This window comes from Habropoda laboriosa, unplaced genomic scaffold, assembly GCF_001263275.1.
Source record: "Habropoda laboriosa isolate 0110345459 unplaced genomic scaffold, ASM126327v1 scaffold77, whole genome shotgun sequence".
Lineage (NCBI taxonomy): Eukaryota > Metazoa > Arthropoda > Insecta > Hymenoptera > Apidae > Habropoda > Habropoda laboriosa.
Genome location: NW_017100200.1, coordinates 286,251 through 313,493, shown reverse-complemented (window position 1 = coordinate 313,493; position 27,243 = coordinate 286,251). Strand labels below are relative to the sequence as shown.

The 27,243-nt window shown below is 40.1% G+C and overlaps 1 protein-coding gene across 1 annotated transcript in view; it reads left to right on the top strand.

Moving 5' to 3' along the window:
• Window positions 1-27,243, top strand: part of LOC108570387 — a 147,064-nt gene that overhangs the window by 61,078 nt on the left and 58,743 nt on the right. The window contains exon 4 of the mRNA XM_017932246.1: window positions 14,024-14,140. Coding sequence (XP_017787735.1) covers window positions 14,024-14,140 — 117 coding nt within the window. The remainder of the gene's footprint in view (window positions 1-14,023; window positions 14,141-27,243) is intronic.

The following is a 27,243-nucleotide window of genomic DNA, read 5'->3' as shown; positions in this document are numbered from 1 at the left end:
GTGGGCGCCAACGGCACGATTACAAGGGACTCGCGGAGACAAGAGCTTCCAAATTGCGGCGGAGTGTTTCGCAACTCCTGCTCGAAAGCGCGGCGATATCCCCTAGGGGGTGGAACAAGGTCCGCGAAACACCGCGTCCCCGTGAAATCTCGGCTGCATAATTCAAAAACGTGCTACTTTCTCGTGTACGCGCGACCCCTGACGCTGGAAATTCTTAATGCATCCGGAGAGACGTGGCCAAAGCCACGGTGAGCGTGTAATTAGGACAGCCGTGCGATTAACACCCCACGAGGCTCGCGAGTTTTAATTGCCACTTTGATGCTCGATATGTGAACCTTGAAATTAAACGCCATTCACGGCACGGGATAGCTGTAATTTTTCTTTAAGTTTAGAGTTTATTTTTGGGATTAACTTTTAAGTTTTAGGACAAAGGTATTACGCGATTGTAATTTACTATGACGCTGCTTTGAAAAAATATGAAACAATTATGAGTTAGCAAACATTACAGGCAGCCTCTACTGTGAAAATGTGAACGTAGTTCACGAAAAATTGGCATTTCAAATGTTTTTTTAAAAATAGATTTTTCATTGAAAAAATCTGAAAAAATTCTCGGATATGTAATACTCTGGCTGTAGTATCTCAGATTTTTTTCGTAACCTTTTGGCGGATAGAACAAAAGAAATCAAGCATGATCTGGAAATTACGATTAGGTCTGTAACTACCTTAATAATAGGGGTAGAGGGCTAAAATTGTCGAAATGGTTTTCCTAGGAACGTTTCATTTGGTTTAGGGGCACTATTCGATTAAACACTTTATTAATACTTTATTTTTTTACATTTGGAGCTTATGTTTGTTTATTACTTATTTTTTCATATTCATTCCTTTACCTCTTCTCTCCATTTTTTTTTTTCTTTGGAGCAAGCTTCTCCATTTTCTACACACTTTTTCTGCCATTATCTAGACCAAACTTTTTTAACTTAAAATAAATGCTTTGGACATGTCTCAAGCCTTTCCATTTTCCACACGTTCTTTCAATCATTATTTAGATGAAACTTTGCAACTTAAAATAAATAAATAAAAAAATGGTTACGTGTCATGGACGACATATCTCTCTGCAAATGATTGCTCACTTCTTAAACAAATTACCATTAATAACACCAACTTCAACACACCAAAATTTACACAATCTCCAAGAATGAACGCAGAACAAAACACCACAACACAACTACCGTACAAATCGCAGTAGTTAAATCCATCATCCCCGATCATTTCACCATTGTTCCCATAAAACACGCTAAGATCGATTCGTTACCATGGAACTCCATCTCGTCCCGGTCCCGTTTAATTTTCCGCGTCGCGATCGAATCGGGGCCAAACGAAACAAAGATTGCATTCTTTCGAAGGCATCGGCGCGACACGGCACGCAAACACACGGCATCGCGACTACGGGAAATCGAATGGACTTTTCGGTCGCGGGTTAACTTCGTTTGATGGACGACGCTGCACGCCGACACAAGAGGAAACGAGCAACGAAACAGAGAGATACACGTACACAGAGAAAGGTGAAAGAAAGAAAGAAATAGGAAAAGTGCATCTGGGAGGATCGCGGGAAATAAAAGCGTCCAATTTCCTGGGGATACCTCGTCGGACCTGGCCAGACCCACTATACCTTCTCCATTTTTCCATCGTTGTTGTTGCTGCCCTCCTACCCGGACAACGAGAAAGAGAAGAGAGATTCACGCTTTCATCGTTGGACACGCGATGCCGAATCCAGCCCGCTAAAGTGAAACGTAACGAGTCCTGCGCGTTACACGCGAGCAAGAAGCTTCCGGTTCTCGGATCTTTGCACGATTACAGCGAATCTTTCCAATTGTTTATGTCATCCAGCTGGGAAACGATCGCGTTTCATTTCTTGCGATACGCCCTCGTCGTTTCGCGCTTCTCCACAGCACTGACAGCCACTTCTTGCCGCGTCGTCTTTTATATCTCTTCGTATTCTCTTAGATTGCACTCGACGCTGTGCCGTTGACAATCCTCGCCGTTTAAATGAGACGAGAGTTTTTCCGGTTCGTTGCTCTTCGAGCTGAGGTTTCTGGTTCTTGAGCCTGGTAATGCGCTGTACACCTTTCAAAACTGTTTTGCTGCCAATGGCCGAGAAAAGCACCGGTGAATATGTAATAAAAGGTTGTTTCTACTTACTCGCGTTTGTAGGATTATTTGAATACGGTATTGGAATTGTGAGAGTGATAGAATTTTGTGGAGATGTTCTGTTTGGAACGAGGGTTGGGTGAATGGAGGATACTTGAGATAGAGAGGTGCGAAGAAGAGTGTTTCGAACTGACGAGAGAAGTTTGGCAACTTGAAGATTAAAAAAAATTAACGATAATAGGAACGACACCGTTTTTTGAGAAAACTGAGAGAACACTAACTCAAAAATATTGCGAACTTTCATATTATCGTGAATATTAACGAAAGCAACAATATATGGAAACAATTAAATTCGAAGAATTTTCGAAAAACATTCTTTTTCAAAATTTACTCCCTTATTTGCTGTTAAATATATTTTATCTGAAATTACACTTGCCCCAGTCTCGATCACGAAAGCCAACAAACTCTACACAATTGTCAAAGATTTCTCGATCGAACACGAAATGTCCGATATTTTGGAAACTTTGTGGGTTTGCAGGGGACCTCGAAAGAAGTATCGGGCAATTTTCTTTTTTACATTTATTTGACATATTTTTCGATATGATAAAAAATAAAAAATTTTTCACAACGGTAGTGGAAGATTTTTTATTTAAAAGAAGAATTTTTATTAATTTAATAGCACAGTCTTGTAAGGCATAAAAAGCCATTTAATTTTTACTACAAACATTTTTTTATATCTACTATAGTTTTAAAGATATACAGGGAAATATGGTAACACTTATCTTCATTCAAGGGCTGTTTTCACCCCGAAGAACCGAAATTGGGTCCAAGAAAAAATTGCCCGATACTTCTCTCGAGGTCCCCTACAAATCCACAAAGTTTCAAAAAAATCGAACATTTCAGGTTACCGAAGTTCCTTTGTTAATCTTAGTTTTATCTGTATTTACGAGTCATCCACTTTCACTATTACTCCTACTGGACTCTTCACCTTCCAACACTCCTGTCCATCTTCCCTAAACCCTTAAATAGCCCTATTTTCTCCATTTCCGCATTCATTCTCTGTTTTGCCAAACCTCTATCCTTAACGACGATCCTTAAGTGTTTAAATTCAGCGTTACCCCAATATCTGCTCCGAGTTTCGAGGAAGTGGAGCAAACCGGGCATCAAAGAACGAAAGATTCCTCAATCCCGAAGAAGAATAATTCCGGTCTATTTAGAGATAAATTTGCGCAATTGAACTTCCACCGCAACGGTGATTACCGTTAAAAAGAGTACAACGAAAGACCCTATTAAATTTGGAATTTTCCCAAGGTGTTTAGAAACCCGAGAGGTAAAACGAGGGACGAAAAAGCAGGTAATCTGCAAGTCAATTGAAAGGAGGTCTCGAACGTCCGCCTTTTAAGTAGTCCCGGTTTCTTTTCTCCGCCATTATTATTCCCTTGCCCGCAAGAATGTTTGGCCTTTTTATTTCGTACCGAATCGTTACCGGGTATCGAAGAAGCCGAACGAGGACGAGAAAGGAGGATGGCGAAAATGGCGACTGTTCGTTTTCATCGAACGATATTCCCAGCGGACAATAATCGAAAGGATAGGAGGAGGACTCTTTAAAAGAAAGATGAAAAGCTGCGAAATAATGAAGCGGCATAAGCGCAAAAATTTATTCGGTTGTCCTTCGTTCCGTGAAAAAAGGTCCCGGATAGAAGTGGAATGTAATTATTTCCGTTTTCCCAAGTCATTCCCGCGAGCATTATCATCTTCAATAAAACGGAAGCTTCCTTTCTCGCCGACCACTCTCTCACTCGCTCTCTCGTTCAATCCTCCCCCTGTCCGCTTCTCGCTTGCTGTCCCGATAAAACATTTGAAAAGGTCCCCCTGTCCCAAAATGGCAGCACGCGAAACGCGCAATTAACGCCCAATTACCCGGCCGTATAGTTGGTCAGCGGCGTAATTACATTCACACTCGTACCGTGGCCCTTTAAAACACCTTTATTTATGTACTCTCATTTCGCGACCATTCACGCGCGTCTACGGCGTGCCGGTTCGAATCGACGGACACAAGTAAACAGCAACGATAAAATCGAGGATCGCGCGATGTACCCTATCCGATTCGCGGAGTAATACGGTTCGCGGGGCAGTGGCGGCAAGTGAATAAAACACGGTGTAGCAGTTACGAAGGAACAATAGGAGTACAACAGAGACTTGGGTGTTATCGGTGTTACACTTTCGTTCGCTTTTTTTTACACCCCAGGTCCTTGTTTTGTCTCGCAAACGCGACATTGTTCTCTGCAGAGTATCGTGTAAACAGATCGCGTGAGAGCCGAGAATTAATCATTTCGCGGTTACATTTTTATCGAGCCAACGCGACACCGGGCCGCACACCGGTCGAGTGTACGCTGTACAGTGAAACATTCGCGGAACAGCAGTGTTGTTTTGTTGAAACATCACCGAACCCCGGCCTGGCGCACACGCTGGTTTGAACAGTTTGGAAATTTGCATTCACCCTCCCCCTGCCAGTGTTCGCGACGCTACTTTAAATCATTCGGGGGAAAGCGACACGCGCGATACGCGAATGTCAACGCGATACTTTTTGCTAATTAATTACCGGCCGGCAATAATTTCCATTCAATCGTCTGGAAATCCACTTGACGAGCGCGGCCAGTCGGAATGAAATCGTCAATCGCGTTAATGGAATTATTCAATCCCCACCCCCTTCTCGCCCGTTGTACTGACAGAAAAATGAATGAAATGTATAAAATAATCGTGAATTACATTCGGCTAAATAACAGACAATTTCGTGGAACAAATATAACGGAAAGCGTCACGATTAAATATTGCGGTGCAGGTGGCCTAAAATAATCAATTCGTGTATTTTACCGATGGTGCAACGTATGATTTAAAACGTTTATTTAATTCGTTGTTTGTTGGCTCCCACAATGTTCGTGAAGCCTGATTATATAGCAAATAAGTCTTTATTTGCAACACAGTTTTTTATGTAACAGTAATACAATATAAGAGTCCAATGTCCTGAGGTTCAAAGTTCGTGTAATCGTTCGTACAATAGTTCAGAGTTCTATTTGTCGCCAATTTGTTCTCACAACAATGTCACGTTTTTTGTCACCGTCACTCCTTTTATACGTTCTTGCCCGTTCATTTGGGTCCCTTGACGGGGGTGAGTTTTGGGTGGGAGGCCAAGACTCGCAATAAAGTTAGGGCCTTGGTCAACGCCCAACGCCAACCGCTCACCCTTAGGGAAGAGGTGTTCTGGGTGAGGTACGCGCCACCTGAGCTTCTGGGGAAAACCCAGGGTAACGGTACCGCTCGCTCGCTCGCTCGCATGTGCCTCGGCTCGCGCGGGTTTATGATACGTCAATTGCTATTGAGATGCACGAAGAAAACTCGAAATTCTCCGCTTTTACGAGAGGTTTGGAGCCCTCCTGACAATAAGGAATAACTAGCGAACGATAGAATTTTGCTTTCCTTTTAGAACTGAAAAATTTAAAAACAAAAATTACGTTTCGCTTTTTTCTTTAGAACTTAAAAATTTAAAAACATAAATTAAATTTCACCTTCTTCGTCGCACTTCCTTCCCCAATTTCCCTAAATTGACATTTCACGGATAAGCGATTTCCTAGGTACGCTAACTTTTGCAACAGCCTGTATTTACACCCGAGTAGACGTGATTCCGTTGAAATCGATAGCAGAGGGGTGGAAGGTGTAAAAAACGGCGGATCGAATTAATTCCTCAACATCGCCGCTCTTAATAGCGTCGCCAACAGGTATCATTCCGATGCGAGAGCTCGAACGGAAGATTGTTGTCGGTGCAGTTAGTCGACATTTTAACCTGGTATGCTGGCTCGTTACACTAATTAGAGAGCGGAAAGACCACTCGAGTATCGGCGTAGTATCAAGGATGAGCATCGCAGGAAAATTTATCTCGACGAGCGGCAGGCTACCGGTGTGTATCCGTCGATCGTCTCCTCCTATCTGAATCGATTCCCTCCCCGTGCCTTCTGGAGCGGAAATCGACGCGCGTTCGTTTCATCGGTGAACGACAAACGCCAAAAATAGCTAAACAGCCCGACACTGCGCGTCATCGAATGCTAACCGAGGCGAAAACGAGAAACAAACGTGTTCCTGCGGAACGAAGCTGCTGCGTCTTTGGTTTACCGTTGGAACTGGATCGATAAGAGTGTTTCGTGAATTATTCGATCGTTTCACGAATGTGTAACAAATACTGCGTTACACGGGGAATACCGAGAGTAAGCTGTGTGCGATAATCTTGTTCGAGGTGACGTGATTGCTGATAACATTTCTACGAGACAATATTTGAACGCGTTGAGAAATGTTAATACACCCAATTCTGTTTTTACACGGTCTAGAAACATAAATTCAATTTCCTTTTTGCACAGTTTCATTCGATATTTCGAGCGACGATAGTGATTTCGAACCAGTCTTACGCAAGCGAACGCGTATGATATCCGATAACAGCGAATAAAGCTACGTTGTTTTCATCGCTATCGCTGTTTTCAATTTTTAATTCTTTTACTTTAACCCTTTGCACTCCGAGCATTTTTTGATAAGATCAGTAGTGAAACTTGTGGAAAGCCAAAGTTTTGTCTTGAAAAAAAAAAAGGATTTTTAGTGTTTACGAATTTATTTATTTGTATTTCTTGTGTTAAAAAAGTCTGAATTGCACATTTCTCCAAAGTAATTACGCGTGTCGCCATAAAAGCGCCATTGGAGTGCAAAGGGTTAAGAATTCAATTACCTTATGTTTTCATAAAATAAACTGTGCATGAATCAAATCTCTTAATAAAGTTTTTTCTACGAATCCTTTTATTTTAGCTATTTTTTACAGGTTTTAACCCTTTGGCTACGGCAAATTTTAGTACACAACGCGCGTGGCAATTTCAAATATTCCACAACGGCCGCAAACTTTCCTTTTCAGCCGTGTCATTTTAAAATTTGTTTCACTGAATTAACGTGGAAGAGTGCAGAGGATGAAATTAACACTTGAATTTGACAAGTGCGCCAAAAGGCTGCAATAGCACGATACGAACAAACTTTCAAAGCGCTGAAAAATAGCAGAGTCGCGTCCGTATCGTAAACCTGGTCTAAACTTAAGTATCCTTAACATTGTTGTTATTAGACAAATTGAAAAGGAGGGTTGGGACATTTATTTATAATCGTGAATTCGGTAAGAAAATTTTGTTAAAATACGTGAAATTCGAAAGCCCCAAATATCTAAAATACATCTGATCCGAAAGGAAAATCGAATTTTCTCCGATGATCAGTCATAAGTCTTGCGGAGAACGCGATCAGCAGTACTTGAATCGCAGTCTGTCTAGTGTAATCAACCAGCTTACAAAAATCACTGATTTTATGTAAATTATTAAAAAATATATCTCCTAATATTGCAATTTATTAAAATAAATTCGTCGTATTATTCACAATAAAAGTGTCACAGTTTTAACCCTTTGAGATCTAGAATTGTCCTAAGTGTACTTAAAGTGTGCAAATATACTGGACACAGACTGATTACGTTACATGTATATCTAAGTATAATAGATTTGCAGTGTCACGTGGAAATTGATTGTCAGATCTGATCTCTCTAGTGGTAAAAAATGTGCACAGTAACGATAAACATAATGAAGTCACTTTTTTGCTGTCATAGGGATTGCGTTCAACTCGGTAAGTGGAAACGTGATGTCGCTTGTTTCACTCCGTTATATCATTTGTCCGCAAAGGGTTAACTCTTTCGCAGCTGGCGGTTCTGATGTGAGAGTCTTAGCTAGTTGCCACGTATAATCTTCAAAAATCTATAGCTGAACGTTGCAGGGTTCTGGCATTAAAATGGGAGTGAAAATAAAATTTAATAATTTAATGGTTTTTAGTTAAATTACCCCTTTTATTTTCGGGATATGTTCAGATTGGAGGAACCAAATAATAAATACGAAGCCACGTAAAATATCAATATTAATAAGAAATGTCTCATTAAAATTAGAATTTCATAACCAAAATCACGTTACTTGTGCAAAATCACTTTTTCGTCCAGCCTTGCTTGCAACCAAAAGAATTAAAATAAAATATCAATACTAATAATAAATATCTCGTTAAAACTCGAATTTTATAACCAAAATCATTTAACTCATGCACAATCACTTTTTTGTTCAACCTCATTTGCAACCAAATCACTTTCTCATCCAGCCTTGTTTGCAACCAAAATAAGTAAAATAAAATACAAAATATATAAATAACAAATATCTCGTTAAAACTAGAATTTTATAACCAAAATCATTTCACCTGTGCAAAATCACATTTTCACCCAGCCTCATGTACAACCAAAAAACTGAAAAAAATAATACAAACACTGTAAACATAAGTAAAAGAAAATTCTCCTTTAATTCACAAGTTCATTTACATCCTTCCGCCAAGCTGTGAGCATCAGCGAACGCGAGACGGAGAGGAGACACCAGGCTCGAAATTCGGCCGAGTTTAACCCTTTGGCTACGGCAAATTTTAGTACACAACGCGCGTGGCAATTTCAAATATTCCACAACGGCCCCAAACTTTCCTTTTCAGCCGTGTCATTTAAAAATTTGTTTCACTGAATTAACGTGGAAGAGTGCAGAGGATGAAATTAACGCTTGAATTTGACAAGTGCGCCAAAAGGCTGCAATAGCACGATACGAACAAACTTTCAAAGCGTCTATAGGCGCGAATAGTAGTGAAAGGGTTAATAGACAGTCCCAGGTCGAACCGAGCAAGACCCGTAGCAACATCAATAACGTTAATTAACATATCAACGAGACAATCCCGGAGACGCGTTTCCCGGTGGTAATGCCTTTACCCGGCCTGGGACCATTCCGTATATCTGAGCTGGCTCATTCAAATCTTGATACAGCGCGCGCGCGCGAGCACGAGCTCGTTCTCTCGTGTACACAGGGAGGCTCGCGTTCTATTGTCGGCATCAAGGGTCGGATACGTGGCCCCATAGTTCACCGTTGTATCGGACGTACGGTTTTGAATTAATTGCCCGCGGATTCGATTCCCCGTCCCTCGAGCTTCTAGCTCCGCGCTTCGTATCGACGTTGCTCGCGCTTCCACGGATGCCGCGCGTATTTCCCCGACGCTAATCCTTAGCCGGATAAAAGTTTCGATGGGAGTTACGAGACTCCCCAGCCGGATACGCGACTTTTATCGGTTGGATACGGAAAAATTGTTTTTCTTTTTGTTTTTTTGTGGGGGCGTTTTGTTTCTTTATCCTTTTTTTCTCACTTTTCTTTGCAGCAGGTCGGTTACGTTTTCGTGCAAACAGGTCACTCTTCGTGTATTTGGTTTTCAGCGGTGCTTTTTTTGTAAGTGAAGCAGCGTGGAAAGTTTACGTAGCAGGTAGAAAAGGTATGGGAGTTAATTAAATGGTAGTTTGGAATGGAAATGTCGTGGAGTTGTGTTTGCATTGTTTTTTTCACCGTACACTGGGATACACGGGAATGGATATTTATTGAAATTTGTGGCGGAGTTGGGTGAAGGTAGTGTAAATTTAGATTTTACAATTTTGAAATACTTGAATATTTAAATTTTTAAAGTTTCAAATATTAAAATCTTCGAATTGTCAAACTTTCAAACACTTAGTTGTATAAATTTTCAAATACATAAATCCTCAAATTTTCAAACTTTCAAATATTTAAATCTTCAAATTCTCAAATTTTCAAAAATACTTAAATATTTAAATTCGTAATGTATAAGACACGAAATAACACTCCCCATAAACAGTTCCATTTCCTTCCAACAGTTCACATAAAACTAACACAACGCAAATTAAAAACATTCTACCTCGTTTACATTTCGAGCTTTCAGAACCTAATCGATACAGACTGAATACCTTAACTTCATGCATCACTGTAACATAAAATTACGCTTACGTCAAAACTACTAGCAGCAAGTAACTTCCCGTGACTTATGAAAGTGTATCTTCATCTTGAGTACAGTTTCTTTCAAACTTTGATTGAAAGTGGAAACCTTCTCGTGGAAGTGAATATACTGCGCAGGTCTGATAGATTAGAAGTGCAGTACATTGGTGGAAGCGAGTCGATCAAGAGAGTCAGTTAGTCAGTCGCAACAAGTTCCGAAACCTGAGACAGAGATAGAAGAGAGTCAAATAGTTGAAGTTCGACGATTTAGAGAGTTCGTTAAAGAATCTCCAGAATTTATGCAAGTTTATAGCAGTGTATCCCTGTTAATAAGTATTAAATGCAGCCGCCGTTAATCAAGAAACTTTCTCACGCTGTACGTATGCGTGTGTATATCTACGCGAGCATTTCTACAGTCGCCGCAATTTCTTCTTTCTCGAACCACTAGGGGCAAACTTTCCTCCCTTGCTTCCTTCTTGTTCGCTGTAATTTCTTACCTGGAACTTTGGTCATTTGGAAAAGCGATCTTCCCCCCCGCTCGAATATTATTTATTTCATCGAATACTTGAAATTTCGCTAATTCAACCTGCGACACACTTACAATCCTATCACGCGTTTCTGTATAATTGCACGAAAATGTATATACAGCGTCTGCATGGTCGGGTGTAATCATGTAAATGCAGCTAGAATTGAACCACGTTCCTTCTTTTTTTTCTTATCTTTCGTTTCAATGTACCGGCTAAATAACCAATGGTGGCTCGACCGTAGAGCGGCGGCAACTTCAAAAGAATTAATTTCCATAATTATCTTAATTCCGTCGAGGGTCAGGAGACGCCTACGGTTGGTATTCGCTTCTTTTTCTCTTTTTTTCCCTCGTGGTGTGATAAGAAACGGAAGCAATTATCGAATTGCGTTTCCTGGTATTTGAAATGAAGCTCGCTAGCCAGAATAATCAGGACGATAATAATAATCGTACTCAGGCTGGTGTGATGGTGTCGTTTTCGTTAATTAACGCCAAATTCCGGTAAACAAGTTCGAACGAAACTCGAACTTTCTCTCTCTCTCTCTCTTCGACGAGCCCTTTCAGAGATGTCCATAGTGAGCGTTGGAGAACTTGGAACCAGGTCACGATCACTCTTCCTGTTTCACCCAGGAGAACTTACCTTTCTCAGATATTTGCAAGATTACATTAAAAGGAAATAAAATTTCCAGCTTCTTCAGCAAAAGGGAACTTCTATATCGAAGGATCGATATTCAGCTACTTTCCAGAGGCTTCCGAAAATTCGTTTAATTAGTGATTAATCTCGCGATAGAGAGAAAACGCGGAAAAGTATTGAAATTAATGGTTTTTTCATTCTGAGAAATTTTATTATTAAATTGCAAAGGAAAATTTACAATTCTACTCTTCGATACACTGGCTAATTTAAAATTAGTAATTAATCTCGTAAAAGACAGAAACGCGAGAAAGTACAGAAATTAATATTCTCCCATTGTAAGAAATTATATTTTTAAATTACAAAGGAAAATTTCTAATATTAATCCTTCCATACACTGGCTAATCTAAGATTAATAATTAATCTCGTAAGAGACAGAAAACGCCAAATAGTATTAAAATAAATGTTCTTCTTTTTATTCTGAGAAATTACAGAGGAAAATTCTACTCTACTCGATTCACTATCTTCGTGAAACCCTAGATTTTCATAAATTACACTCCAAATTCGTTCGTTTCACGATTACGCATTGCACGAGGCGTTAGAATGACATTTCATGAAATCCTGACGGATAATAATCACCGAGCCGTGTTATACAGCGTCTTCCTCTTACGAGGGAAAGGCGAGACGACAAGTTCGATTGAATCAGCACGATTCCATCGCCGTTACGTATTGCCCATTGCGTAACCGCTCGAATCCGCAGACATTTGCGAACGCAGGACTCGTGAGGAGGGGGAACGAGTCCTTTGAAGTCGCTCGCGATCGAGGAAGCAATTCCTGTGAGTCTGACTGACGATCGTCGTGGAAAGTAATGGGCACCAGGAATATTTCGTCGTTGAAAAATATTCAAAAAAATATAGCAATTTCTTTTGCTAAAAAAAAAATTCCAGTACAGTGTGTAACAAAGATTTCTGGACCAAAATTGCAAAATTTTATGTTCTTTCTTTTTTAATTTGAAACATTTTAGACACTTGACATCGCTCACAGGGAAAGTCTGCCAGCTCGAAAATTTTAGAAAATTTGAAACTTTGCAGAAATGTAGTGACGCTAATAGCGCAATATTATTTTTTTCAGAAAATTAAGAGTGATGGGGGTGAATTTTGAAAAAACGATTCTTTAGCACCATAACGTAGGATATTAGGAACCGTGCAACTTTAAATTTAACTTTTTCTCCGTATCTTGTAAGGTTTCGTAAATATTCACGATAATATGAAAACTCAATTCTTTAAAGGGGTGTTTTTACCCCTAAAAACGTTTCATTGTCGAAACAAAAAATAGTTTTGTTATTAGCGTCAGTTGAACTACATTTCTGCAAAGTTTCAAATTATTTTGAATTTCCTCAATAATCCCTTTTTCGCACTCTTCCATATCATCACAATAACTAATTAAACACAGAATTCGCATAATTTGATACACCCTGTATTTTAGAAATAAATAAACCAACGATAATATTCTACGACATTTAACGCGATTGATAGCATAACGCGATGGATAGCATAACAAAATGAAGGATCAATCACGGGTTCACATTTCATCCAATAATTCAAAGATCGGCAATATCCTATGCTACTGTAGGATCAATCAGTATCGAGTACCATAACCACGCGTGATTGGTATCGACTCATCCGAGCCAAGGACTAATATTGTCCATTCTGCTGATCACAAACTTGCCAATACCATGTCGATACATCTCGTTGCTATTAAATTTCACGATTCGACGCTTGTCCACCGAAAATCCACGACACGACAATTTCGACGTACCTCGAAAAACAATCAGTTCTCTATACCTTTCAGTTCAAATTCGATCGTTTCGTGAGACAGGTTACGAATGCATACGAGACCAATATTCTATCATAGTTACATGCAACGAAATGAAGTTTGTGTCGAATTACAGATAGGCAAAATTCCATCCGACAGTAGAAAATAGTCTCTGATCGAAAGTTGCTAAAATTAATTAGCCCATGGCTCCAAAAAAGTCGCCTTTGTCCAATGATAGATTTATAGAACTTACGGTTTGCGCATGCGTCTCATTTGCGCGCGTTTTCTTAAACGTTTGAATTTAAAAGTTTGTTAGTTCTTTTGGATATAAACTTTTATTCGTCTTTATGTTGTTTCGTTCGTATTCTTCGTAATCGGAATCGCTACGATTTCGATACTTTCCGATACGCTTTATTTGCGGGCTCGCGAGTGTGAAAGAAGATCTATAGGGTTTAGTCGTAGCGCGTTTGAAGGCAACTGGCTTCCCCGAAAACGGATTCGTCTTAACCGAAAAGTCTCCCCGTCCTTCTCCCCACGGTACCGTTACCAGCATGCTGGCCAGGATGGCGAGGAGAACGTCCGCGGGGATCGCGCGAACGAGGAGGCCAGCTGACGGGCGCGGATTGTCGTTCGAGGCGATGTGCTCGAACAATGTAAATTGTTAATACCAATTTATTGTATAACGTAGAAATAGAAATATAAAGATCTTTGAGTTATATGTGGCCTTTGACGAGAAATGGTCACATACGCCAAAGTGCCATTTCAAGAAAATCGATTTCAAACTTTCCATTATCGCGTTACTTAATAAAAAGTAATGCAATTAAATCCAACAGATTTACATTTCACATACCTGAGTCGACTTAAACGATTCAAGCACACCAGTCTGTGTGCCATTTTTCCATCAATCGCCTCAATTACAACTATTGCCTAAAAAGGATTCCCCACAAAGAATAATTGCTAGTTTACTGAATTGTGTGTCTCTTTTTGTTACAGGTGCGAGGGTGGTTGGCTTCAGCTAGAAGGCGGCGCTAGAGTTTGTGGCCACGACAAACGTTTCCAACAACCAGTCGTGTTGTTCTCCGACAAACCTATGCCGATCCTTCACATGCAGTGAGTACATATAGTACTTGTTACGTTATTATGTTCGTTATGGTGTTATTAGGTTGGTTCCTAAGTTCGTGCGGTTTTCATTTCGTATTGAACGAAGTTCCTAACATTTATCTATCGGCAATGTGATATAGCTTCTCCTTTCTTCTTTGATGTTATTGTGGATTTTTTCCTTCTGTGCTGTAAGAGGTATTTAAGGATAGGAGGATAGTGCGTGATCTGGGTTACTTAGTACCCACACAGTAAGTTCGTTTTTAGTCTTTATTATTTATCTGGCTCACGAGGTTTACACTTTACTGACTGACTGCTTGACTGACTCTCAGTCACCTCGCGAGCTTCTTTCTCACCCTCCTCTTTTTCCTGATTGGTTACCCCCAACTTATTGGTTGTAACCAATCAGGAATTTCATCTTTAACCCACCGCTAGTCCTTTGCGCCCTTGGCGCGCTTTTTCCAGGACCGCGGCGAATTACGGTGAGGGCGTATTGTCCGCTGTAGCGCATTTGGCGACGCCGCGGATTTTCCTCCAGGTCCGGTACTTGGGACATGTGGCCTGGGCCTCTGGGCCCGTACGCGGACCTTTCGGCAACCTTTGGTTTATGACCTGACAAATTGCTATTGAGAGCGTTGATGAAAGTTTCTACGAAAACAGACTAAAACGGTTTCCTCAAAAATAGCTTCGCTAGCGCGCACGTCATGAACCGTGTTGGTCGTCCCCGCGGCAAATGATTGCTTCCGCACTACAGCTGGTCGCCACAGTGCTAATAACAAAATTAGGTTTAGGATTCGAATTTTAGGTTTAGCTTTATTGAGATAATTCTCGGTGTCTTTACAAGCTCGCGCATTTTTCACGAGGCCACTGTTATACCACGCTTCTCGTGCATTATGTACTCTCTCGCGTACTCACGCTTCGCACTGTTATTCCGCGGCGAAGAGAGGAGTCTCGAAGAACGTTTCTTAGTGTGTAAAAGTGGTTTTATTAATATAATACAGGAATCACGTACAGAGGACGTTTTCACTATGACGTGCGCGAGACGAGGTGAAAACAACTATTGCTCCAAATGTGTGGGGACGCTGTCCTTTATCCCTTCGTTTTTCCTGGGGTTTGTACCCTTATGAGTAAGCCGTTCGAGCTTCGAACGGCCAAAGGATCCTCCTGGTGCGTCAGGATAATGACTATTCTAAGCGGTGTCACTATCCTAACAGCACGACGAAAGACACGCTAGTCATTTGTCCTCCGCGCACGCGCTCGCTTGACCGTAAGGCAGAGCCTCTTAACTTCTTGCTCACGAGAAAATTTCCCCTCCCGAAGTTCCCCCACTATGCGACTGAGATGGTCACGCTTGATTTGCGGCGCAATGGGAGGAGGATGCGAGGAGTCCTCCCACCACAACTCCAGCGACTGCCGTTGGTTTATGTTACACATTCTGCGTGTCCGTACCGCATAGTGGGGGAACCTCGGGAGGGGAAATTTGCTCGCGAGCAAGAAGTGAAGCGGCTCTGCCGTACGGCGTTGCGCCGATCTCGCCGTTTCCGTCTTACACAAAACGATTTTTGTTGAAAAAGCACGGAGTGTCGGGTTAGGAAAAATGAGCGTCGAAATGAGTTTAAGTAAAATTTGACAAAATGGCTCTTTAGGACTTTGGATGACAAGTTCTCCAACATCCACCCTACTCTTTTTCTCTCCCTCCAAAATATTCTAAATAGATTATCCTTCCGCAACGACGTGCAACTGCGAAAACTGTTCAACAATTGCTTCACATCCAAAACTGTCAAAAAATTCAAAACCTATGAAAATCCAAAAGCCATCGGAACGTTAGGAAGAAATTGTATCTAATGGCAGAGAATGCGTTATTGATTAATTCACGTCCAATACTTCGAAAAATAAACTGAAAAACCGTATGAACTTATGGACCAACCTGATACAACTTAAAAAATTCCTTCATTTTTTTATCACACGCGTACTTAGCAAATCTTCAACATAGATTCATACAGAATCTTCGTATGAAAAAATGTTACTCTACATTTTCGACGTATTTTTCTCCACCATAAATTCGGAGACACCCTGTATACATCGAATCCTCATCGCTGCATCCTCGAAACGTTCGATTTTATTCGTCGAAATTCGATAGGGAAAAATTCCGGCGAGCATCGAGTTCCAAGTAAATTTAACTGGCTCCTTTTATCTCCTGCTCGACCATCAACGCGATATATCGAATCGAAGACGGTACTGAATTCCGATGTGGTTCGTGCTCAAACTAACCTATTAACGGGCGATCCGTTTTTAATTAAACGTCTTTTTTTCGTCGCTATATTTTAATATAGGGAGCACGTGCTGCCTTCGTACATTACGATACCCGGTAATCTATAGGATCCTCGGAAGAATTCGTTCGCAGCCTGTTAATAAGCTTGTTCATTTATTTAATAACCCGGAGAGCGTGAGGCGTGAAGTGAATGAACGGGTAGTAGAGAAACTAGGAAGAAAAGGAAATTTCCAGATTGAAAATGGCACGGTGAACTAACGAAGAGGAGCGGTTGCTTACAAACAAACAAGCCTGGCGAGTAGTAATGGAGAAAATGCAATCGGAATGAATTGCTGCTTTGCAAAATCGATTTAACGTCGTTGCGCGAATTACCGTGGACAACGATACTACGAAAGAGATAGAATTCTGGCGCCATTACGAAATAGGAACACGTCCTAGGCTAAGTGCTTCTTACTACTCAGGCTGTAGTATCGTTTCAGTTAGCCCAACGAACAGCGAAAGCGTTCCTTTTCACGCGTATCGAATTTTACTTTTAAACTACGACAGGTTCTTCACTCTGGCGAAAAAATATACCTCCCTGTGCTACACACTTTCTACACCTTTAACCCTTTCGCTGTAAAGACTCTGCAAAAATGGTCACTCATTTACGAGGTCGTTTTCACGAGATCCACCCTATATATAGGGGAGAGTCCTGCAGTACCGGCCACTCTGAGATTTTGTACTATAACTTGGGCTAACGTTGGTAAAAATGAAATTTGCAAAAAGTAATTTGTAGTACAAAGGGTGCTTGATAAAAGGGGACAAATGGTTTTTCTTAAATTTTAGAAATAAAAAAGTTGTAATTTGCAGCGAACGAAAAATTGTCGTACAGTACCGGCCAGCTACTTAGTTGGTAGATTTGAAGGTCTATGTGATAAATAATGTTAGTAAAAATCGCAAGTAAAGTGATCGATATTTTCTTGATCCGTACACTCCACGTGAGCCCAACCATTGCAGCTATGAGAAATAACTTTTGTCGTACGGAACACCGGCGTAAACGTGAAACGTCTTAGAACTCTGGTAATACTGAAGAAAAAAGAACGTCGCCGGAATACGTTGCTCAGGGCTGTAGTATTCATTTGTTTTTCCATCAATAGTGCAGTCAACTAATAGTATAAGCGAGATCTAGCTTTGGCCGGTACTGCACGATTCTCCCCTACGCCCATCCAATACGTATAATCAGTTAATTAAGTTTTGCACTTGGCAAATAAAATATCGCTGTCGATTGAAAGTCAGAGACATTTGACTATCACGAAACATAGTCGATCTTCAATCATAAGTATCTTCATTTTGATGCCAACGTTGAATAATAATAACTCTCTTGTCCAGTGCACAGCGAGTACTTTTTGTCTCAAGCGAGCCGTAACAAAATGTTCAACGAGAATTTCGAAGTCCAGACAGAAAATTTTGTCGTTTTCGTCAATTTTGAAGAGTATGAATAGCAGCGAAGGAAATGGTCGTTGTATAAAAGGAGTTCAACAAAGAAGGTAATAAGTCCTCGAAGAGGTATCCGTGGTATTTACTTCTCGACTAAAGGGGACCCTCGCGTAATTAATTGGCTCTTTTTCCCTTTGTCCACCATTCACGCGGCGTTATCCGGAGTTTTTGCGTGCCTTCATTTAAATGCAAATTAATTTACCTTCTCGCGAAACGAAACGGCTTCCTCTCCGTCGACTGTTTCCAGACCGCGATTACTTTTCGTTAGAGAGATCGTGTCGAGCGTTAATCTTCCCTCCTCGATCGTCGTTAATTACGTCCTCGTAACGCGATTAATACTGCACGTCCGACGAACCTGCCTTCTATCCTTCGTTCAAGTTCTTCGTTAAACTTGGATAATATTTTACGGTGTAAGCTATTTTTTCTTATTTTCCCGAGTGAGAGATGATTTAATTACTTAAGAGGACTCTGAAGATGAAGATACGAACCTTTGTCGTCTAATGAACTTTTATTAAAGATATTTTGCGGAAGTGCTACTTACAGGTTATTTAACGTACATTTTTTTCATGTACTTTTTACATTTCTTTAACTTATAAAGAAACTTCGGAATATTCGAGTTTCTTTGAGAATTCAATATTTCCACTTCACTTTTCTCAAAAAATTGATTTTGAGAAATTAATTTCCTCGGAAACATCTGTGAAACGTATCTACTACTCTCCCACGATTCATCTTCGTAATTCAAATATTTTTCCTCCAACAATAACGAAGATGAAGGTTGCTCCAAACAATTCTTGTGGTCGCGACGCTCCTTTGGGATTTTCCCGAAAGGGAGAAATTGTGGCATTTGAATAATTGATTAGTAGGTTGGGAGACGCGAAAGTAGGGAGCAGAAACGTCACGGAAATGCAAAGGACCTAACTGTAAACCTGCTCGTGCTCCTTAATTGGCGAGAAGGCAGAGACCACCAGGCAAAGATTCCTACTGTCTCCGTGAAACGTTTTCATTACTCGTGAAGCTTATTAAATATTTATAACGGAATCACCATCTTCGATGTATACTCGCGTACGTCGAACGTCGCCGTATACATAAAAGATCGGTGTTTTCGCCACGCATCTTGTACTTTTTCAAACTCGAGCTCTGCGACGATTCTTCCTTTGCGCTCTTCAAAGCGCCTTCCTTCCGCGATTTTCATACTCCTCGAGAACGCTTTCCGCGCGATCAGCTTTCGTTTCGACGTTGTTTAAACGAGCTTCTTCTTGGGAAATTCTATACACCGTTTCTTTGTCGCTTGGTTCATTGATATCACGCGAAACCACTTCTGATACTTTATACTCGGGTTTTCTGTTTTATTAGATCTTTGCCGGATTATTAGAAAATATTAGGTGTGGAAATCAATTGGGATCGAAGTTTCGTTTAAAAGGAATGAAAACAGATTGGAAATCTGTTGACATTTGCCATTTCTCTGGCAGCTTGCGATGGTAATCGCGATAGAAACTCGGTGGCTTTGAATCAATTACGTGAATAATCGAAAGAAATCATTTTTACACCTAATAAATATTTCCAGGGTTGAACTTTCTTTTCACTCGATAAAACATATATAGAAACGGCTGAAATTAAAGGGTGGATGACGTATGTTAAATTTTGTCAGATCGTCAATTTTTATACACAATAATCAAGGAGAAGGAATTTGCTATAGTTCACGTGTATTGAATGGTAAAAAAATGTACAACAGAATTATTTGGACATTATTATCTCACGTGATAAATAATCGGGATATTCGCTCAACTTTTTTTTTTATAAATTTAAACTTGAAAAAGCTGCGATAAGAAACTGCTGAAAATATAAATTTACCATTTGGCGAAGGTTGTGTAAATGTTAAGATACTTCAACATTGGTGTGCAAAATTTAAGATTAGCGACTTTTCGTTGGAAAATCAGCTGAGAAAGACTAGATAGCGTTTTTAAGAAAAATTATTAGAAACAATCGAGGATGAAGGACATGAAATTTTGTCACATCCTCTCTTATTCATTCAACATTTCTTCAAGTACCTGAACAATTTTTTACGAATAAATTATCCCGAAATAAAAACACTGTAAAAGTACTTTCGAAAATTTCTTTTAATTCTTATATTTGGAACAACGAAACTAGTAAAACCAACAATAAGAATAAAATAATCAAGCTCGATACCTCAACGATTCAACGAATAATGCTCACTCTGGCGTAACATTATTACGATACAATCGAACCATCTGCGTTTCTAATGATTTCTGCTTTGAATTTCGGTCACCATACGGCTGCCATATTGATTTCGATCACACATTTCGATCTTCACCGCGAATTCGCGGTCGTATCTCGTGCCACAGTCACCATATTCTCTTCATCTAATCGCAACGATTGGCAATTTTACAGGTAGATTAACAATTCGCTAGCTGAGCGTAACGCGGGTTCTCAAAATAAATAAATCGACTTGATTGGACGTGTGTAATCGGTCTCGGTTTTGCGGTCGTGCGAATCCCGTGCAACCGGTTTAGGACAGTTCATCAATTTCATAAATTGTCGCGCTATCAACCGACGGATCTGCAATAATCGAGCTAGTCGCGGAGCAACTTTGTTTCCCTCTGCCGTATTGCGGTGACGTTAATTGGAAAATAGGGACCCAGGCAATTAACCCTTTAGTTTGGCGGTTATAATCATTTAGCATGCATTAATCTCTCTCTATCTCTCCCTCTCTGTGCGTGTGTGTGGAAATAGAAATTGCGACGAATAACGTTTCCTTACGCTCTTCGATAATTGCTATTGCACATTTGTGTAGGGGATTTTTGTGTGGAGGGATAGTGAACTCGAACGGACTTTTGACTATAATATATTTATTAATAGTTTATATCGCTACGCTAGGGATGTCGCTCAATTAATCGCTGGATTCACACTCCCTTTCGCTCCCTCGCATTCGCCCTAATGTCGTCTTGCATACATGCACACTTTTCCATAGAAGAAAACACACACGCACTCACGCACTCCTCGCCTGATTACTAAAACTAAACATTCGTTCAATATCGTTCGCGCTATCCCAAACACTCGACCTGGCACGCCGGTCCTTACCGCTCACGCCATAGACCCTCACGCATTCACACAGACAACGCATTCATACAGACACGCACTCACGCTCGGTCATCCCTACATTTGTATAATGATGAAATTGTGAGAATAATTTCCGATACTTGAAGAGTACAAGAAAAACAAGAATGAAATTTACAATTTGACAACGACAATTGGGAATTTCGATGGATGGTAATGAAATAGAATTTTCTGCTGCAGAAAATTCAAGCGGAGTATTGAAGCTGTCCAATTGTTTTCATATTTCAACGTTTCGTTAATATTAAAACTAACTGCGAGCTTCGAAAGACACTTGAAAATACGGCCTGCCATTTGAGTTTGCGCTTATACACGTCACTCGTGTCCACTGATATTAATTTTTTATTTAATTACATTTTTAGTAGTGAAACGTGGCTTAAACCTGGAAGCCTACATTAACGTATAATATAATGTAATTATTTATATTAATATACGTACATCTTGAATTCGAATATTTAGTCAAATATACTGATAACACTTTCAGTATCAAAAATTAAAAAGATTAATGAAATTAAATAAAATAAAAATAGGAAAAGGTGTGGGAGTCTTAGTAATTAAATTAAACCCACATTCATATGGTAAAATTTGTTCTTTATTCATTGACTTAATCTTCCTTTTAAAGAAATTCATAAAAAAAAGTGAAAATAACGACAACAGTAATAGTAGTTATATCAATTACGAAAATGATCATTTGTATATTCTACAATTGATATACACTGCTCCCCAAAAAAAATTGCAACACCTAGAAATTAGGATTACACAAATCTGGAAATCACATGTTTTTTCTATTTTCTAAATTATCAAATAAACGCGGTATGTAAGTTAAGCAAAAAGGAAAACCGCGAAGATATACAGGGTGTTTGTGGTAACTGGTGGTACAAGCGAAAAGGGGATGATTCTACATGAAAGAATAAGTCGAAAATATAGAATAAACATTTTTCGTTTGAGGTTTTGTTTTCGAGAAAATCGACTTTGAATTTTCTTCGAGTACGCATGCACCCTACTATGTCGTGGATGAACGGATCTCGATATAGACCATATGTCGTAGGTTTATGAGTAATAATAAAGCATGTAATTATCAAGATTTACTTTATTAATGCAAAAATTGTTGAAAATGCTGGCCACCGTACACCGAACGTCGAGATCCATTCATCCACGGCATAGTAGGGTGCATGCGTACTCGACGAAAATTTAAAGTCGATTTTCTCGAAAACAAAGCCTCAAACGAAAAATGTTTATTCTATATTTTCGACTTATTCTTTCATGTAGAATCACCCCCTTTTCGCTTGTACCACCAGTTACCAAACACCCTGTATAATTATCGAACTAAATAGAAATATGTAAATTTCGATTGAATGTCCGAATGTTGGGCTACTCTCAGGGAAAAATGGCCTTTTTTATCCAAATTTTAATCATTTCTCCCTTTCGATACCCCAAACAATATACGTGAAAATGTGGTTAATGCGACATTAAATCACCAATAAAAAAGAAATATGTGAATTTCAGATTTGTTCGATTTCATTTTTAAAGTGTTGCAATTTTTTTTTTCCAGCAGTGTGTAATATAATTATATATTCTACAATTACTGTATTAATATATAATTATTACATATACAAATATATAATGTAATTAATTCGAAAATTCGAGCAGATCATTTGTGCAACTCCTCGTGCTGGGGCTCTTGCTTCGTTCACAACCGAGTGTCGTTATTTAAACGGCTGAAGCGACGGTAATCGCGAGCAGCTGTTGTCGAAGTAAAGTGTCTGGCGAGAAGGGAACGTCGTGTCGCGAAAATCTGGCGCGTCCGCGAGTTCTCGACGAGCGTATTCGCGTATTCCGCTCGCGAGAAGCTCGAGCAGCGAGTGGTGGAAAAAACTCGGATAGAACGATTTTGACCCGAAAATGTCTTCCATGTTATTACCAGCCACTTTCGCGAGAAGGAACGATTCGACGAAGGAGAGAATTCAGCACGATGAAATTTATATAAGCTGAGAAAGTCGAGTGTAATGTAGCAAAGTGGTGAAGCGCGACTGGCATAAATGTGTCACCGCATGATTTATGCCGCTTAACTTCCGCCTCCTTAACTTCCACTGTCTTTAGAACCGCGGAACAAAGTATTGCCGATCGAGTGTTTAATTTACTGCGTGACCACACCACTGGTCTCCTTCGATGGAAAGTTTCTCGAAAACAGGGAAGAATCATGATTCTCAAGTATCATTGAGTCGGTACGAAAAATTCCTGCAATTTTGATTCGGTCACTTCGAAGAAAATTTCGTTCGAATTTTGTGCTTTTGCTTAACCCTTTCGCTAAGGCAGATTTTAACGCGTAACGTGGGTAATTGAGGGTAAATTTTTATCTGCAAAATTTGTTATTTTCGAATTTCTGTTAATAAGGTGTATAATAAATTTATTTTACTACATTAAGGTGGGAATACTTGAAAGATAAAGTGAAGGTTTGAATTAGGGTAGAAGTGCACTAAAATGGTAGATTTTCAAGGTTTAAGTTAGGGTGAAAGTGCACCAAAATGCTAGATTTTCAACTGTGTTCTTTTTCTATTTGCTTTACAAAATTAAGGTAGAAATACTTGAAAGATAAAATGAAGGTTTAAATTAGGGTAGAAGTTCACCAAAATTATTATTAAATTAATTGATTAATTATTAAAAATAATCAGTATCTTGAAACGACACATACACTACCGGCCAAAAGTTTGGAATCACCTTCGACTTTTCATCGATATTGAATCTGCTGCTAACTTTTTATTGATCTGAAGTTTATCTCAATTATACATTTATCAATTTATCTCATATCGGTTGATTCGGACGATAAAAAATTCTCAAAGTCGCTGACATTTTCCGGAAATTTTTGTGCAAATTGCAATGCTCGGTGATTCGAAACTTTTGGCCGGTAGCGTATGTACCCGGTGTTTCTTCTAAAAGGAGGGAAAATTAATTGAACAAAAATATGGACAAATTCCACGACCCTTTTGGGCAGAGGTATCAGAGAAATTAATTCCCGTTTAAAGCCGAAATCATCGATTGAAATCCAGTGGAACGTCATAACACGCGAGTGTCGAAAGTAATGTGAGCATTAACGGGCCGATTAGCGATGCGAATTTACTCTGGGAATCGCAAATTGCTCGGCTTAACGAGCATCCACGTAATTCGACTGTACCGATTTAAAATTCAAAAGACACCCTCGATATTGTACGCGTATGTACCTATTTCCGTTCGTTCCTTCGTCGATGCTCGCCTACCGTCACTTTTTTAATAACAAAAAGAAATAAACAAAAAGTATATCTCAAACCACTCGTTCTCCATAAACGTGTCCGTTCTTTCAGGATACGTCGAAACGAAACGAATTATTCTCCTTGTAACGTGACCGTCCGCGTAACCGAAAACTTTTCCCGTTACGTTTTAACGTATACCCCCCGTATAATGTCGTTTAAACCGTGGCCATCGTCCACGTGGGATATGAAGTATAATAGGGGACGACGTACGATCGTAGTTTGGCGAAATGGAGAAACTTTGAAGACGCCAAAGACAATACCGTTTTGTTTCTCTGCCAGTGGCGAGCCAACCGCATCGTCCTACGATTCTCGTTACGAAATCACATCTCCAAATTCCAACGCTTTACCATCGATTTCTCCCTTCGTCTCGCGGTACCAACGCTTCTTTTTTTTCTCTCTTTTTCGCTGTAAATTTTATCCAGCTTCGATGGAAAGGTAGATAAAGTGGAGCGGCGAAGCGCTCCTTTGATAAAACATGTTCAAGGTATTACAGCGCTCCTTTCGAATTTCAAGGAATTTAGAATTTTTTCACTCGACGTTAGGTTAACATTTCTTCGAGAGTCTGGAGGATTCTAGTGAAAAGAAATAAAGGAAAGCTGTTTCTCGGATATTTCGCTAAGGATGGAATAGAGTAGTTGAAATTATGTAACCAAGTAGCTACGAAGTCGCTATTATTACCTAAGAACAGTGAAATTAGTTCGGTTCGGTACTCCAAGAACGTTTTACATACGACGAGAAAAAAAAAGTTAAGTGGATTTCGAAGGGGAGGAGCCGCGTTGGCACGAAAGCAGTATTCCACGAAACGAAATCGCTGTCTACCAGGAAGTTTATATCGGTCCCGTTATAGAGCTAAGGAGGAATAAATTAAGGAAAGCCAACGGGAATTTCCATGCTGAATTTCGAATAACCTCGATCTACCTTTCTAGTTTCGCAAAACAATGTACGAGTGTCTCGTTGTAATTACTTCGACTGTGGAAAGTAATACTCGCCGTCCACTCTGTGCGCGAGTAGGTACACAGTGGGCCGCGAGTAGCGTAGTCCTTAGCTTTGTATCGTCGTCTTTGGTAATTTTTTTTTTTTTTTTTTTTTTTGAGAAACAAATAATTCCTTTTGGAAAAATATATTGTCAGAAAGTACTCTGACTCGGAGTAGGGTGGGTGTTCGACCGTACCGAGGACTCGAACAATGGAGCCCTACCATATTCACAAATAATATATTTTCCGTAAATTGGTCTCTCTCCTCGCCATCAGCAAATTGTTTTATTACCTTAGAAAGTCGAATACCCTACATCTGGACACCACATGCACTACACTCATAAACCACCTTCCGACCTCAGGATTTTCCCATCCCCTAATATAACAATTTTAGCAACAATTTCCCCACTTCGACTCCACCAGACAAACCCTACCACACGTCCTAAACACCAATCAACCGATACTCCCACCACTTTTCACACATTTCAGACCACCAATCACGGTACACACCGAACTTATAAAAACACAAACACACAGATTCTATCAGAGATTCTATCAGAGATTCTATCACCAACTTTGAGACATCACGAAAAATAAAAAGTAACAGTCACCACCAATCAGCCAGTATTTGTCTATCGTGTAAAACATATATCTCTTTTTCACCCACCACAAATCTCATCTACAAATTTAAACAGCACTCGTGCCATTAGTTTGCCGCGAGAGCAGTTCGTGAATTCTTTGCGCACCGGTCGAATTAAGCATCGCGTCGCGAAGTTCGCAAATCACGAACAGTGGGCCTGAAACGAATTGACCGTGTCTACGTTTTTACGCGCAAAGCCTCGGCTGGGGTAAGCCAAAGGTCTCGGGTTCTCGATTCCCGTTGGGTCCCTCAATATTCTTCGGTTCCTACACATATTTCTTCCAAATTTCATTTGTTACCTACTTAACCCTTTGTTTAACAAAAAAATTCATATCATCGAAAATGCATAATCGAATTCCTCTCCCAAAAGCCAACTAGGATAATCAATATTAATTATTCGCCCCGATGCACAAGTACGAGAAAAACTCGAAGGAGAAGAGAAGTAAATCTCGGATTTGAACGCGTCCGAGTTTTTCACGACTGCGGAGGATCCTCGACTTCCGGATCTCGGTTCGTTTCACGTGGCCACACGGTCCCGTTTAACTTCCGCGAAACTTCGATGCTCGTAATAAGATCGATATCTCGACAAAGGCACCAGCTCCGGGCGTGCATTATACGATCCATTAGACGAATCAAAAGACACCAGAGGAAGAAAAGGGACAGGCGAGTGCCGGGAGGGATTTCCATTCAACTCCTCCGGGTCGTTCTCCACCATCAACTTCTCTCCCGCAGATGAAAGTTGCGCGCGGGTAAAAAGCGTTCTCGTGAAAAACGACGCGTGTATCGAGTTTACCAGGGGGAACGACGTGTAGGATTCTGCGCGATTGTGCCGCGAAAGGGGGGCAGGAGGATTCGAGAAACGCGTGTACCTCCGAGTGGCTGATCAATGGTAACACTTTTGTGCCCCCTGGTTTACGTGTTTGTAAGTTGTCGAGCGTCGGTGTGCGTTGAGAAAAAGGCGAGGAAAGTTTCCGAAGCAGCTCTGACGCATTATCGTTTGGAATGGACGAAGATGAAATGGGAATAAATACCAACTGTGGAGCGGATAAATTGGAATTCTCGTGATAGAAGGAAGAAAGGATTGTTTGAACAATTTAAACGATAATTCGGCGGTCGATAGAACCTCGTTCGGAATAAGCAAATATTGCAGCGGTTAATTAACTCGTTTTTCAATTACGTTGAAGCGAAAAATTATTATTGCCATTTCTGATAATCGTTAGCAGCGTAATTGTACAACTTGTGCCATAAATTTTGTGTAAACTTTTTAAACAATGTATGGTAGGAATTTTTTTTTTTAATATTCTCAAATATTTCGCAAATATTTTCTCGTCTTG